Raw genomic sequence first — 16,754 nt, 5'->3', positions numbered from 1 at the left:
GCCGAAGAGCTGTCAGAATGCATAACCAATATCTTAATTTGTGTCCTGAAGATGAAGGAAGCTTTTATGGGTTTGCAACAGTGATTAATGACCAAATGTTCATTTCGTGGTGGAGTAATACGCCTTTTTGTCTCAATCCTAATTTGCTGCTTATTAATGGTCGGCGAGGTAGTTGTTAAGTTTAGGTTCGAGGATTACGGATCTAGAATACGATCATACGTGAACATGTGCTTCTTAAACAGCATGCCAGAAATATGCATGCTATAAGCAGCTTATTAATAGTGAGAATTGTTTAGTTAGTTTACCTATTATGCTTACTTTTGTTATTGATATCGTATGAATTCATAATAAATCGGCACCTTGTAAAATATGCTTTCCTGTGAGATACTTTTTTATTGTCTAACAGAAATCATAAGCCCAGTCGCTTTGACAAGACCTCTGCTTTACCACTTTTAGCTGTCAAGTAATATTTAGTCTATAGAAAAGGTTTTGTTTGTTAGATATGGAAATTTCTGCAGCCGAACAGTATCTAGTACGACTGAGTCCGCTTTTGCCATTTCTAAGGCTCTGAATGTGCTTTGCCATGTCCATTTTTGCCCAAAATATTGTAGTGTTTTCATTGCATTGCCCTAAATAGATCGTTCTAAAATAGTGTAATGATTTTTATGGGCATGCAGTCCAAGGCTTAAGGAAAACCCGGCCAAAAGCACACCTATAGGGAATAGGAATTTAGCAGCAAATACGAAAAGCGTCCAAGCCTCTTTTTTTTACAGATTGAGATCTGCTTGGAGACTCTGCTTCTGTATTTTCCCATGAGTTGGAGTCTTACAGAAGCCGGGGCAGTCTGTCATTTTCCTGTGATCTGCTATCTACAGAGCTATTATTTTAGTTGAGTGGGTGCATCACCCCCCACCTCTCCTGGAAAAAGGGAGGAGAAACTCCAAGGCATGACAGGGCAGATCGGAGCGGGAGGGTGCTGGCGTTAAGCTTCGGTGACTCAAGCCTCGACCCAAATGCACAAACTGGACAAGTGAATGGCGAAGCTAATATAAAATTAGCTCTGGTAGTGTTATTTGAAAGTTAAAAAGAGTTCGTGTGAGGTCGCTGATTCATTTTTGACCTGGGGTCAGTCGTTTGCTGGAGATCTGCCGCCCTTATCAGGACTTGTGTGATGGCAGTTCTGCTCCAATCAGCTCGTCCGAGGGAGTCAGCGAGTCTTGATTCTCACGAGGAGCTGAACAAACGCTTTTACTGACATTTAATGAGGATTTGCACAGAGTACTAGCAAAGCTTTTCAGACGGTTTTAAAAAGGTGTTTTTAGGGGGGAATGGATACTTTTTACCAAGTTTGTTGGTAAATAGCTAAATCGCAAAAGCATAAAAAACTAATTATACTATTTGTGCATCATTTGCATCAATCGGCCTGTTTTTTATTTGAAAATACGGTTTCGATTGAAAATAACAGCACGGTAGCTACTTTACTGACAGTTAAGCATATTTCCGCCCATTTCAATCAAATAATGGCTTCTTTATTATTGTAGGCCTAATTTAAAAAAAAAAAAAAATCTACACTAAATGCTTGTGCGTCATGATAGCATTTATTTTGTGAAACGTCTTAACAGAAGGACACTAACTTTAAAATAATCATTAAATTAATATAATATTTGTTTTCCTGTAGGTGTTGTGAAATGTGACCTGGACGCATGTTCCCAAGCACTCCATGTTATCAGAGTAACAAAACCTTGAAAAATAAAGTCTTATGTGAAGCACACAGCAACAAGTGAGTTTGTGTGTGTGTGTGTGTGAGAGAGAGAGAGAGAGAGAGAGAGAGAGAGAGAGAGAGAGAGAGCGCACTACTGCATTTAAGGTCTCTCTCTCTCTCTCTCTCTCTTTCTTATCAGACTTGTGGGACATATCTAGTCCTCTATTTGGGGAAGCAGGGCTGGTGAAGTGTGGCGGACAGCGGCAGGTTGGAATTCGCTGCGGGTGCGTGGAGGCGGGGAACCGAGAACAGTAAAGAAACACCTTACAGCTCGGTGCCAGACAGCGAAAGAAGACGCTTTCATATGGCGTGTGATTGATCAATTCAATCTCATTGGCTTTGGTTGTGCAAGCGGGAGAGAGAGAGAGAGAGAGAGAGAGAGAGAGAGAGAGAGAGAGAGAGAGAGAGAGAGAGAGCGAGAGAGGGAATATCAAATATGGCTGGAAAGTCTCTGCACTTGTGCGTATTCGTGATTTGCGCGATTCAAACGAACACCGGATTTAACATTGACGTGCAGTTCCCGGTCATCAAAGAAGGAAAAACCAAGGGCAGCCTGTTTGGATTTTCCGTTGCATTGCACAAACAGACCGAAAAGACAAAGAAGAACTTGTAAGTACCAGAATCTCATTACACGTATCAAAAGTTGTTTGCTTCTCTTTCTTTTTCTGCGATATAATCCGACGCAGGACTAGAACGTGGAAAACAAACGACGGTCGCATATTCAACGTCGCAAACCTTTACATATTGACGTTCCTTGGATGCAATCGTTCACGCGAATTAATATCTAATTTTGAGCATCCAAATGAACTTAACATCTATTTCGCACCTGCAGCGCCGGTGATGTCAGATTCGCGAATCGTTTAGACTACGCTGAACCGATTCTGTGAAGTGATTCGACTGTTTGAGACGCGTTTGTAGCCTATAAAGAATGGTTCAAGGGTAAATCTTGCATGTATGAACGTCTAGAGTTGGCTAATATTATTAGGTTAGCTTATTATTAGTTAGTGCAAGCTAGCAGACCGTCTTGGACCAGCAACGGATCAGCCACCAGCTGTTAATACAAAAGCATCAGTATATCGGTTCATTGAAACGGACCGAATTGACTAAAACGAATCTCAGCGCTAACCTGTTCATTGGGAGTCCTTTACTTTCAAAAACTGCGCAGGCTCCACAATTTAGCTATTAATCTGCAGTATTTATGCTTTTATATTAATCTGAGTTGTTGTGCTTTATATTATGGCCTAACAAACGTTCTCTTGAAGTAAATGCTACACTAACAAAAACAGGCTACCCATTACCTGATACTTGATACTAGCTTGATACTGCCGTGGCAAAATCACAACTTTTTGGTCAATGTCATATTTTTAATAAAAAATGTATTATGCTAACCTACATGTCAAAATCTGGTTAATCTGCCGTGTTTACTTTTAACGTAAGTAGCTACAGTTGTTATAGCTATACTTTAACGTGACTATAAATGGCGCTATTTTAGTACTGTAAAGGTTATGCTAGCTGTTTTTATGGTCTATATCAGTTTACGGTTTCTACAGTCTTCTAGTTACCCTCTGAGGTCACACGAATACAAATCTGGCGAAACAGTACATGTGTTAACACGCCAACAAATGCCAGGAACAGTCAAAACAATAGGACTGTGTTCAGACCGCGTAGCCGAAGAAGACAAGACTGTAGCATTCTTCACATCACCGCATTATTTTTCTCCCCGTACGAGAAATGAGACATAGATGAACCTGCATTCTTTTGTGCTAAAGAAAATTACACCTTGGGACATGGATTTATAGCTGAAAGCGGGCCTTGGTTTAATTTCAAAGACAGGAAACAATCGGATATAAACACAATCCGTTCTTTATGCTTTCGCATCTGTTAAAGCATTGACTTGTCAGAAGCGCACAGATTTATTTTCTGGCTTTAAAATAGATGTCTTCAAAGATATGCAGGTTTTGTCTTATAGAGCTTTGTCGTGCCCTCATATCCTGTGCCGGTATAACCTGTTGCCTGCAGACTGTTCATGCTCCTGATAAACCCATTACCCTCTCGGTGGCTGCTTTCGAAAGAAAAACTCGCTGCTGTTCATCAAAGCATGCAGCACCGGTATTAGCAGGACAAATATGGGTCAGCACCTCACGATGTGATGTGTATCATAAGGTCGCTGATATATTTTGTGAAGCTGTCAGCTACTCCTCTGTTGTGGGATTGTAGGGAGTTCCCCCAAATTGCTCTTTCCTTATTTGTGATTTCCTGCTAATTAAGAGCCTATCGTTTAGTTTCGTCTACAGGCCCCGAAGGCACTTCAAAGAAGCGAGGAATCTCCTTGGCGCATGTTTTAGTCGATGACGCCGCTTTGAAAGCAATCACTTAAATCGCTTCGCCCCTCTGCTTCATCAGGCCGTTATAAATTCGGCACTTAACGCGGCGTTATTGTTAAGGACTGGATGGATGCAGTGCCCTCTGGGCAACGTGATATTGTCCAGGCACTGAAACATGAAACGGGCCACATGTTCACGGTGAGTGTGTCCATCGCTCATGGGCGGATGGGGACACTGGTACAGAAATGGCATTTAGGATCTGTGTCTAAGATGGCTAGACGGGGAGATGCACGGTTGAAGAAGACCCAGCTGTGCTAACTTCAACAATGTGCCACTTAAATACACCCTTTAAGATGCTTTATGTTTGCCGTAAAACTTACTACATGTCAGTTTGAGAAAGGCCAGCTAATAAAGTGGATCTTAAAAAAAAAAAAAAAAAAAAAAAAAAAAAAAAAAAAATATATATATATATATATATATATATATATAGTTACAATTAAGTTTCTAAATGACACTATATAAAATATGTAAATGATGTAATATATATATATATATATATATATATATTATAATTATATTTTAATAAATATAATTATAATTATATCAAATTTTGTTGAATAATTATACACATAAATAAATTAAGTTGATTATTTTTATTTATTATAGAATTTTGCCCAGAATGGATGATTTTCATTTCTGTGCTAGTAAAGAGTTTAACGTTTATTAATTTATCAACATTATTTGCAGTATTTTGGGGGGTAAAATGTGCTTATGGAGGAGGATGAAGCTGCAGTAAAACACCAATATTTCTAAATATGAGATTTTGGCAAGAAATATACATTGAAAACCTTTTTTCATCTTTGGGAAGAAAAAAATCATTTCTTTGTGGTTGATTCTTCTCAGTTGTGTGTTAGTGGGGTGCTTTAGAGCTGAATGGAAGTTGGGCCGCGTGAGGGCATTTTATTGAAGCATCTTATGATCTAATCAAATCTCTCTTTACTGTAGGCCATGTTTGTCTAAGCAGGACACTGCACAGACCCCTCTCTTCCCTCCAAATATCCTGAGAGATGGAATGTGCTGGCTCAAACCTGCGTGTTTTCAATGAAAAGAGAAATACTATGCTTTATGTTTTCACTGCTTTTGTGCATTTTTCAACCAAAAACCAAAAGTCTGCACTGTCTCATTTCAGAGACAGGAATTAGATCTTGTTTAGTTGAGCATGAGGAGTGTGAACTTTTAAATAACGCAGAAGTGCCGGGGATCGCCCGTTCACAACATTGATCAACGCTGCTTTAGTGCTTTTAGTGTAAAATGAAGACGTGTAAGTTTGAAAGAAACAAGGGAGGTGGAGGATGAATCTTCACAGTTGTTTTAGGGAATATAATTCGAGTAATGTTATAGGACCAAAACAGGATAAACAAAAATATTAATAAAAACTTTATGAACAATTTAAAAAACTAAAATCAAATAAAATGTCAAAAGCATGTAATTATCAATTTGATTAAAAACTATATACAAAAAAAAAAAAAAAAAAAATATATATATATATATATATATATATATATATATATATATATATATATATAAATATAAATATATACATTCAGTTTCAATATTGACAAAATCATATTATCTTCAAGTAAATCTAAGAAAACATTGCAAATAAAACACTAATGCTAAAAATGTGAAATACATTGGTATTTAAAAAAGTAAAATAAATCATAAAAAATGTTTAAATTAATAAAAACGCTAAAGTTGCACTGGTCCCACTTCTCTGATCCTTTTATATGGAGAATCATATTCATATCATGAGTGTGACAAAAATATGGGGCCAAGAAAACGGGACCAAACAAGAACTTTAAATAAAAAGCAAAATCCGCTCATCTGTTGTATTTCATTTCTGTCTCTAGCACTAGACAGGTTGAGGAAAGTCAGAAATGTATTATTCTTCAATTAAAGCTCAGACAAACACTTTATCTTTGGATTAAAGTGCACCATTGAATCATGCACAGAAGGATCAAGAATATGCTTTAAGGGCTAAAAGGGGTCAAATTGAACGTCAAGCCAATTTTGAGCCTCCCTTCATATCTCGACTTGAGCAGAGATGGCCGCCTTCGAGAGGACAAAACAAACATATAGTCCTCTTAAAGCCTCTTTAAGCAGCTCGTTCAGCTCGTTCCCAGTGCTGCTTTATCTTCTCTTCCTGTGCAGGAGCTAGTGGCTCTTTGATTGGTTCTTCCAGTCCTCTGACCCTGTGGAATGCTGAGAATTCCTCCTCCTGCCCAGCTCAAGTGGACCTGCCGTGGTTGCAGGTTGGGACAGGACCGAAAGAGAGGCAGTGGCATTCGGGAAGCCTCTACCTCTCAAAGAGGCGATATTAGAGGCCTGCGAACCAGTCATTTTCTGCCTCGGAGAGAGAGAGAGTTTATTAAATGCTGAGCTTTTGTTTTTTTGGACGTAGAGTAAGATCAGATCGATGAGTCTGAGTCGTCTGATTCACACATTTAATTAAACGAAATAAAAACGTGTTGCTGAGCCAAACCGTTCTGTAACCGTCTGCAAACTATAGCTCAAGGCAGCGGTTTTTAGGCATGATCTCGAAACAAATCTGTTAATGAGAGTTGAAAGCCTTAAACAATCTATGAAGCTTTCAGCTCTCTCTTATAAAACATCACTCTTTCTCCGTAAATGATTCAAATAGTCTTTCTCTGGTTTTTCATTTTCATTTCTCCCTCTTTCTGACAGTTTACAATGAGATGAAGGATCTCCAGAGCAAGTGTTTGCTGCCAAGATTAATTTCGTGTCGCTATATATTTAAACGTGACGAATCGAGTTCGTTTACACGTGAATAAACAGAGAAGGAGCTGTTCAGTGCATGGCATGAATACGCGAGATTTGGCAACCCTCCAGCCTTCTTGTTCGATTCAGGTGCGGGTCTGTGAGAGCTCCAGCTGTGAGCCGTGTGATGATACCTTGCAGGATTGTGTGCTGACTTGTTGAACGATGAGCCTGGGTCTGAATGCAGAGACAGCTAAATTTAAGCGGGGAAGTCTGTGCCAATTCTATTTTTTACTAAATGAAAAAAGCCTCCAGGGGCAAATTGTAAAGCCAGTTTGTCCAGAAATGATCACTTGTTCATCCTCACGTCACTCCAGACCAGTAGGATTTTTTTTTTCCCCTCGGAAAACTCTAAAAGCGAATCCTGGCTGCAATGCTACATACAGTATAATCAAAGCGAATAAGCACGTGTGCTCTTTGTCAAGATTTAGAGTTGTCATTTTTGCTCGAGCTATGATTTGTACCGGATTTAGAGTGCCATAGAACCTGAGGTTATTAATTGATTAATCAGACTCACTTTATGATTATTAACCAGAATGGAAAAATGTCATAGATGGTCCTGAACTCAAGATGGCACATAAAATAAAATAAAATAAAAACATTTTAATGTCATTGATATAGTTTTTATTAATATTTTTTGCCACTTTGAACTTAAATTGTAAAGTTATATATTTGTTTATTATTTTTTTTTGTGTATTTGTAATTTTTTTGTTTTTATCAGGTTTTTATGCGTCTGTTGCTTAGTAGTTGCTTTATTTTTAGAAACTACAAAAAATATGAAATGTGAAGTAAAACTTACATTTTGTTTGGTTACATTTCATTTTTATTTAATTTCAAGTAATTCAATGTTTTTATTAATCAGTTATTTACGAAACAGAACACCAATATTACAAAATCACTTTTAGAGCGATTTTTTTATTTCCAGTTTATGAACAGCATAAACAAAAGCCAATCACAATCTGCATGCCGAGAAAAACTAGCGGTGAGCTGAGAATAGACATAGCGTTATAATATAGTACGTTGGTGGGGATGTAAATATAGTTATCGTTACAGTAACTGTTATGGTTTTCTTTCTTGTTGTGACCAGGTGGTTTCATGTTGACAGAAGATTTATTTTCTTCACATTCCGAATGCTAGGCTGTTGCTGGTTTCGTATTAGTAATTGTCTTAACAGCGTTAGCGGTTCGTAACATTTGGGGCTGAGGTCTGTTTTGGAGATCATCTTAAGCCGATCTGTAAAATATCTGGCCATTAAAAGATCCCTGTGGGGAACCTCATGCAGTCCTCACTGGGAACTGGCTTTAATATCTCATCCTGAGCAGATTATATCAGAGAAGGAGTGAGGGCGTCTCGCGCATAGGTGAAAATGGTCACCCGGGGAGCTGGATACGTCTGGTTCCACGCTCATCATTACTCAGACCTCGCAGGAAACGAAACACAAAAGGCCCACTTTTCAACACGTACAGGAGAATACAAATTAAATGACCCCTGAGCACAAACACCGCTCACAACACGAATGCATCTTCAACCGTGGGACTATTTCGTTACACATTAGATCAGAACCAAATGAATTAAGGACCATAATGGTTTATTAAGATGTTAGCAGCCGTGTACTTTCAACAGTGGAGCTTGCTTTTTTAAAGTGCCTCTATTATGGGTTATGAAAGATTCATATTTTGTTTTTGGAAGTCCCAAACTATAAGCTAACATGCATACAAGATCTTTTTTACTTATAATATGCATTTTTTATCGTAATCGTTTAACGACTCTTAAGCAATTCATTTAACGAGTCATTGTTCCGAACCCCTGTGATTGGTCGATTTTATTTAAAGCAGTGTTTGTGAGCTTTTAACGCCCCAAAGGCGGAATACTGGCAAGGAATGATTTCGCATTTTCATTCAGACCGACGCGAAAAGACCAAGTGGGCGGTCAATATGCAAATAAAGCGTTTCGAAAACTTGTTTTTTGACTTTTGAGAGACAATAACTTTATACACGGTGCACTTTCAGATATGAAACTTTGCAGGATGTTTTTATTCCCTTAAAGCTGTGTTACAATGCAAGCAGGGTCATCCATAATAGGGCACTTTAACAGAACTGAAACACGATTGGATTTGTTAACTTTCTTTCCTGCCTTTTTAAACACCGTTGTTTCCTTCAAGAAATACCAAATCTAGCTCTATTTTAATCCTCTTTGCATATCTGAGGTCAGAGGTCTCGGAGTAAGACTGGTCTGCTACAGGAAGTCTCCCCAAGCGCTGTCACATCTATATTTGACTCTGTTTCTATCTACGTGCGCGCAAATCAACGCAGGCGACCTTGTAATCAGCAATTAGCTGCGTTGAGCACTCGCCAGCATGCTAGAAGAGAAAACAGGGTTTTAAGCGTGCGTAGGGCTGAGGCCTTTTAGTCGGCGTATTCAAAATATTCACCTTCCACCTCCTCCAGTAAGAAAGCAATGATGCATCCGACGCCAATTAGATAAACAAGTTTCAGGTTAGTCTCCTATTATAGTCTAATACAGAGGAAGTGAGAGTCGCACACGTCTGATCTGTTCAGCTTAGAGAAGTGCAGCCGAAGAATCAGATCGCCATCAAATGTGGATTCGCACAGCAGAGAGTCTGGTCCACACCGAATCCTCTTCTTGCAAAGAAATGATCTAAAACAATCTATGTACGCATGCATGCATTTTTTTGAATTCATGAACGGCCGAACGGCTGATAGTAATGTTGATAGATGTTTCATAATCAGGTCGTGAGTCTCTTGCTCGGAGTAGTAATTATGCCATTTACAAAAAGCTAAATAGATTAAAGACTTTGTTCCCGGCTTGCGTTGTCAAACTCAATATGCCATCAGAGTGGTTGTATTACCCTGTTTACCGTATTTGTACTGAAATGATTATGTGGTCAGCAGGGAAGCTCGCTGAATAATCCAATCACCAATAATCTAATCCATTGAACAATCTATTTATAGAAAAGTATCGACATCGGAGAGGAGTGGAGAGGAAGCCCTGGCGGTGCTTCTTAGTCTTCAATCAGGGCTGTTTAAGTCTGTTCAGGCTGTATTACTAATATATATATATAATATATGCAAACATAACAAACTATTTTGTATTATACTAGGAGAAATATAGCCTTAATTTTTTTTCTTATTTCATTTTGACATGTTGCGACATGCGTTCTGTGAATGACCTGACATCGGCTCAATCGTATCTCCATACGGGCGTGAAGATCTCCGTCAGGTTAAAGTGAGCGTAAGCGTGGAGGTATCAGTGATTTTGAGCCATGCGGGTTGTTTGGGTGTTCAGCTTCTAGTTTAGCAAGGACCTCCACGAACCTATTACTTTCTCTACAACAATGCATTTCCAAATTTAACTTCCTTTAAACTAACAGCACATGCCCATGGAATATCAACAAGTGTCCAACCTACTGATACTTCACCTAGTCGCTACGAACATTAAACCACCTAGCATTGTCCCACAAAGCAAACGTTTTAACACCGGGTCTGTAAGTCCCACTATATCACGCAGCTGAAGCTTTTCAGCGTCGCTAGTTCTTAATGTCAGTCTCACGGTTCACCAAACAGCCCTGTTCTCCGACATGCCCTAATTCCTCACAGCATTACTGAGGACAAACCGAGGTCATGTTTTTTGTTTCATTTTTCCACAGACTGCTTGATGGCCAAAGTTACGGGAGTTTCCATTGATGTTCAAGAGTAGGAAACATGAAGACAGCGTTTCCTATTAAAAATAGAATGCAGTGAAGATTAAAATACAGAATTCCATTTGCTGGCAACCATGCAAACATTACCTGCGATATTGGATACGTTCATAATGTGTGGAGGAAACGTTAGGTGTGTTAAGGCGTTCACGGCGGCTGAGAAGGATCAAATGTAAAATGGCATGTATGATAAGTTATTTTATGCTTTAGTTATGCCCAGAGGCTCTGGTTTTGTTAAAGAGGCAGGCTTGTTAAGCTGCGATGAACCAGGTATACAGGAAGCATTGAGGAAACCTGTAAGGAAACAGTCATTATTATCTTTATTATCACTTTACTTTCTATCATAGATCTGCGTTGCTGTCCAGGAAAAACAATTAAGATATTAAAGAGATATATTTGTGTTTTTTTCAGTATGGGAACGGTCATCTCACCCTTCACTTCTCTCTCACACGCTTACACACACACACACACACACATATCTGTGATTGTCTCCTGCTCTGGGAGTGTCTGTGGAATCTCAGATAAAACTGGTAGCGACTGATCCTGAGAGCCAAGGTCTCTCTTGTTAGATCAGGCTCTTACTCCTGTAAACCCAAATTATGTTTCTTACCATTAATGTGGGAGCAGTTTTGGTTTGGTGACGTGTGTCCAAGATACCATGGTTTAAATAAATAAATAAATTGGTTATTAGCCTGTTTAGTTAAACACTGACACAGTACATGACACAGTGTAAAGCATTAAATAACACAGAAAATATATTCTGTCAGCATTTAACCGTGATTCCATCGAAACCTGTTGAACTTACTTTCATCTGTGGGCTACAATTGTCTCGTTGTTTTCTAATGTAGTCCGATGTAGTTTGGACATCAGTGTTTTTTGTTTTGTTTTTATATTTTGTGCTCATGCAGTCTTAAGTCATACATGTTCGCAACAATTTTAAGGTAAGTTAGAAAATCGAAGCTTTGGGTGAGCTATCCTTTTATCATATGTGGAATAATGTAACAGGAGCTTATCAGGTCGTCCTTTGTCTCTTTGTTTTGGCTACTCTGTAGTGTCTGAATTGAATGTGTGACGTGTCATAGCAAGGCCGGAGCCTACTAGCTGCACTTCAAAGCTGCTTTAGACTTACTTATGGGAACACTTACCACGTTTTTAGTTCTGTTACTTCTATTGTTCAATATGGTTTCTTGATTTGCCGTGTGACTGTGATTATTAGGTGTGTAACGATTTGCGTATCGTGTATCGTACGATTCATAGTCATTTTTATAGCTATCATCCCTATCCCCTTGTTAGTGGAGACTTGAATGAGCAGAGCACATCATTATTTAGCGATGTCATTTCCTCATTATCTTCAGCTTGAATGTTACCATGACAACGAACGCAACATGATGTCGCTGATGTATTATGTTAGCATAACTATTGCAAATAAACATACATTTTTTAATTTTTTAAATATATGCTGATATATAAAAACTAATAAAACGTTTTTTTAGATATAAAATGTACGTTTCTGCAATGCTGCGTTGCCATGGGATGCGTTGTCACGGGAATATCCCAGCTGAAGATAATAAGGAAATGTGCTTTAAAATCTTACCCATATGTTACCTATTTTACATTATTTGACATTATCGGTGCGATATTTTCTCACAACAATTTATATTTTTTTGTGAACTACAAACCATAATCAGTTTTTTTATTTTTATAAAGGCGCAGCGAGTCTGTTGTGTTTGCATAGTTATGCAAATAAAACATTTTAACTATTACAATGCAACTGTCCGCATACATTAACTTATTGTCAGAATGAAGCACGGGCTCGTTGGAAAAGCGTGCCTGTAGCAACATTTCTGCAATATAATGTTATGCTGTCTTTTTATTGGAGATTATTGGAAATTGTTGTGTTGTGCCGATTGTCGTATACCTGTGTAGCGCTAAAAGGTTAATGCTGTCTTAAAACACCACATGAACTAAACCCTGCACTAAACGTCACCATTGTTACTTGTGGACTCAAAGCCGAGTTCAGCGGTGTACCGGGTGCGCTACTGAGCAAGTTTACTATGTCGCAAAAGGCTAACATATGGAGCTGGTTATGTGCTGCAAATGTGCTGTTTTGAGGTCATAACATAGTATTTATTGATCGATAATTTCCCCCGTATTAACATTTTGGTTGCTTTATTACCACTATTGTTGATTTAGGCTGGTTATTGCAGCGAATTGTACGGACAGGTACGTTATTGGAGTTTTGGCGAAATGAAAGATGCCGTTGTTTTAGTTATTTTCTGTAAACACTAGTGCAAGCAGCAGGGTATCGGTGCTAGTGTGAGACAGGTACTCTGAGTTCGGGGAGGAGAGTCATTCCTGCAAAAACCGCTCACGTATATTAGTCATGACTGATTGCAGGTTTGGTTCAGCACTCTCGCCTGTGAAAAATTCCTGTAATGCCATTTTACTGCGGTGGTCTCGTCTGAACATGTGTAAACCAGGCTCCTTTAAGACCCGCAGCACATCGTGGTGGCTGCGTTCGTTATATGAGTGATACTCAGAACGGAATGTCTTCCGCTGATGTCCACCAGAAGATCACTCAACACTACCACACGTTTGATTGAAAAAAAAGTTTTAGCAAAGGACAATCTCAGACGGTAGATATTGCTCCTCTTAAACGCTTCGTCCTCTACAATCAGAGAGGAATGGGCTCGGGTTTAACGGCTCTGCAAGTCCAAACCGTTCTTGCTGAGATCACCGAGCTGACACCTGGTGATAGAGCGTGTCCCCGGGGCTCAGAAATAGCTCCCGTCTTTCATGACATTGTTCACACGCTCTCAGAGAAGCCGAATTTCTTAGCTCCAAGGGGTAGTACATTGCGGGTTAGCTGAATTGAAGAAGAAGGTTGATTTAGAAAAAAAGGAGGGAAAAATTACTCAAGCTTTACGCATAAGGAGAAAAAATAATAATAACAAAAACAAGACGGTCACATAAATAGAACCCTTTCATCCATTTTTCTTTAAATCGAGTTTATAATAAGCGTTTTTGCTGTGTGTTTAATGAAGAGCAGCACTTTCGTTTTCTTTGCTTCTTCCATTTTTTTCTCGTTTGTTTTGACAATTCTGATTCATACGCTCTTTATTTGGCTGTGGTTGTCGTATACAAACATTTAAAGACTTTTTTTTTATGATAAAACTTCTGAAAAGTTTTAAGGGTGACCCGGCTGCCGGATTACTTTTCGTTGAAAATGCATCCTGAAACAAGCGTCATGAACTCTTTCGTTGAACTCCTCTTTTTCTGTTCTAGCTCAAGTCAATGTTTTCAGTTTATTATGTACACTTTCCACTCACTTGCTACCTAGCAACCTCATAAAAATCTCTGCCTGTGAAGGCCAAAGCAGCGAAGGTCACGTGACGGAGCCTTAAATGCTATTAACAAACCTTAAATTTAATCGCATATCAATTTTTCTCATTTGCTTGGTACTCGTGTGGACTGAACATCTCTGCCACTTTATTGAATCACTTTACCCTCTCATTCATAAACACTTTTTTCATGTATAAGAGTAATATAATATGCATTTAGAACGTATATTAATTGTGTTCGGAAAATAAATAGTTGTATTGATTTGATTGTTGGCTTTTCTTCTGTAGGCTCTTAGTTGGAGCGCCTCAAGAAAAAGCCCAGCCCCAACTCAGCAAATTCATTAATGAAACCGGAGCTGTGTATTACTGTCCCATCACCATCGACCAGCATGACTGCGGGAGGATGGACCTCATCAGTAAACGTAGGTATTCATATGACCCATCAAAAAAACTATGCTCAAAGCTGGAAAAACAGTTTGATTAAAAAAAGAAAGAATTTATTCTCTGAAGACGTCGTATGTTGCAACCAAATGTATCGTTTTATGGATGTTAAAGGAATAGTTCACCCAAAAATGTATATTCTGTCATCATTTGCTCACCCTCAAGTAGTTTCGAGCCTGTGGGAATTTCTTTTTGTTGTGCCGAACACAAAAGGAAGATATTTTGAAAAAAGTTTTGGGTCACCATTGACTTTCATAGTATTTTTCTTTTCCTACTATGGAAGTCAATGGTGACCAAAACAGCAAGGTTACAAAGAAATTCATACAGGTTTCTTAACAACAAAAATATTGATTAAAAAACCTGCCTTTGGATTGCAATGTCATTTATAAAATACTAAAATACTGAACTACTTCTTAGGGCTGTCAAATAAATAATCATAATCCTCCAAAACTAACATTTTTGTTAACAATAACACATGTATTTGTATATATATATATATATATATATATATATATATATATATATATATATATATTTATTTATTTATTTATTTAAGAAAAATATGTGATATATGATACTATGAATAATTTATATGAATATGATTTGTAAATACATGTATTTAAATATATGCTGTATGGTTGTGCCTTTATATATACATAATAAATATACACAACACACACACATAAATTATGTAAACAAATTTTTTTTTTTTTGGATGCAATTAATCATAATGAATAATTTACAGCACTACTACTGTTCAGTCCTTTTTTTATGTTTTTGAAAAATGTTTATCAAGACAAAGACCAAAAACACAACCAAATCAAATACTATATACTTGATATTATTTTTATTCGAATATTTTCGGAAAAATCACTCTATGCGGATTTTATCAACGTTAAAAACTATTTTACTGGAAACCACAAAACATTTTTTAAGGATTCTTTGATGAACAATGAGCCTTTATTTTAAACTGAATTTTTGTGACATTATAAATGTATTTAATTTAACGAGTCCTGTCTGAATAAAAGTATTTCTAAAGCATTAATTAAATGAAAAAAAAAGAAGTTTGTACTGCATGTACTGCAATGTGTCGCTGTGCCGATGTAATAAAGATGTGCCACGGTCATTTCGTAAACATGCGTTTTAGACCAGTAGCATCGCGTTCAAAAATGCCCAAAAAAATGGAACGTTCCTTTAAGTATATTATTTCCTCTGTAAATGCCGTCTGATGGGGTTGGTTTCTTCTCCAGCGCAGTCAACAGAGATGGTGGAGGGCATGTGGCTGGGAGTGACCGTGGCCAGTCAGAGGAATGGAGGACGTGTGCTGGTGAGATCTTTGGTTGCTTTTTTTATATATTAAACTGTTAATAATATCGACAAACCAAATAGTTTGGCTCTCTCCTATGGGCTCAATGAGAGGGTCAGATGCACTCTTCAAAGCCTGCTTTTACACTCCTGCCTGTAATCTGAAGACCTTGATTAAGCTGTTTTAGGTGTCATGTTTTTTAGGAGCCATTTAGTAGGCCGCCTTTTGTTATTTGGGCCGTGAATGATCATGGCTTGTCACTGCTGGTCGATAGTGTGTGAAAATGTGCGTCTATCATGTTTATGAAAAAAAGCATCTTATGATCACCAAGGCTGCATTCATTTTAATGAAACATGCAGTAAAATAAATGATTTAAAAGTCTTCTTTTTTAGTATATTTTAAAATGCATGCCTGGATCACAAAAACGGTCATAAGCAGCACGGGTATATTTGTAGCAATAGCTAACAATACAAAAATCATGTATCATTTCCTACTGTAAATATATCAAAACTTATTTTCTGGTTAGCAATATGCATTGCCAAAACTTCATTTAGACAATTTTAAAAGCAATTTTCTTGATATTTAGATTTTTTTTAGCAGCCTCAGATTGCACAATTTTTGCCAAATAAATATTTTCCTATCCCAGTGAACCATCTATAAATGGAAAGCGTATTTATTCAGTTTATCATTCATGCATAAATCTCAAATTCACAAAATTATGACTCATCACAATTATTCCTTTGAATTTCCTCATCACTCCAGTCTTCACGTAACCCTTCAGAAATCACTCTAGTATGCTGATTTCATGCTCAGTATTTAGATTTGATGCTCGGTTTTGATTGGTATGAATATCGAACGCAGTTTTATCGTTTGATAATTCTATGGAAACTGCGACACGCCACCATTCAAAAGTTTATTTCATTTGAGAACTTTCCATTCATAGAATCTTGAAAGAAAATGTACGGTTTCCGCAAAATATGAATTAGCCGAAACATTTTTCAACGCTGATGATAATAATAAATAT

The 16,754-nt window shown here is 37.7% G+C and overlaps 1 protein-coding gene across 2 annotated transcripts in view; it reads left to right on the top strand.

The window, feature by feature from the left end:
- The first annotated feature begins 1,925 nt into the window (after positions 1-1,925).
- itga3b (integrin, alpha 3b) overlaps positions 1,926-16,754 on the top strand; it is a 30,064-nt gene continuing 15,235 nt past the window's right edge. The window contains exons 1-3 of one of the 2 annotated variants that reach the window (XM_043253100.1): positions 1,926-2,371; positions 14,272-14,405; positions 15,675-15,751. In XM_043253100.1, the coding sequence (XP_043109035.1) occupies positions 2,199-2,371; positions 14,272-14,405; positions 15,675-15,751 (384 nt within the window). In that variant the 5' untranslated portion in view covers positions 1,926-2,198. The remainder of the gene's footprint in view (positions 2,372-14,271; positions 14,406-15,674; positions 15,752-16,754) is intronic. The other variant, XM_043253101.1, reaches the window with a different exon arrangement.

The sequence above is a fragment of the Puntigrus tetrazona genome, chromosome 12, assembly GCF_018831695.1.
Source record: "Puntigrus tetrazona isolate hp1 chromosome 12, ASM1883169v1, whole genome shotgun sequence".
Lineage (NCBI taxonomy): Eukaryota > Metazoa > Chordata > Actinopteri > Cypriniformes > Cyprinidae > Puntigrus > Puntigrus tetrazona.
The sequence above is the reverse complement of the archived record's forward strand: the minus strand, read 5'-3'. Positions and strand labels throughout refer to the sequence as shown.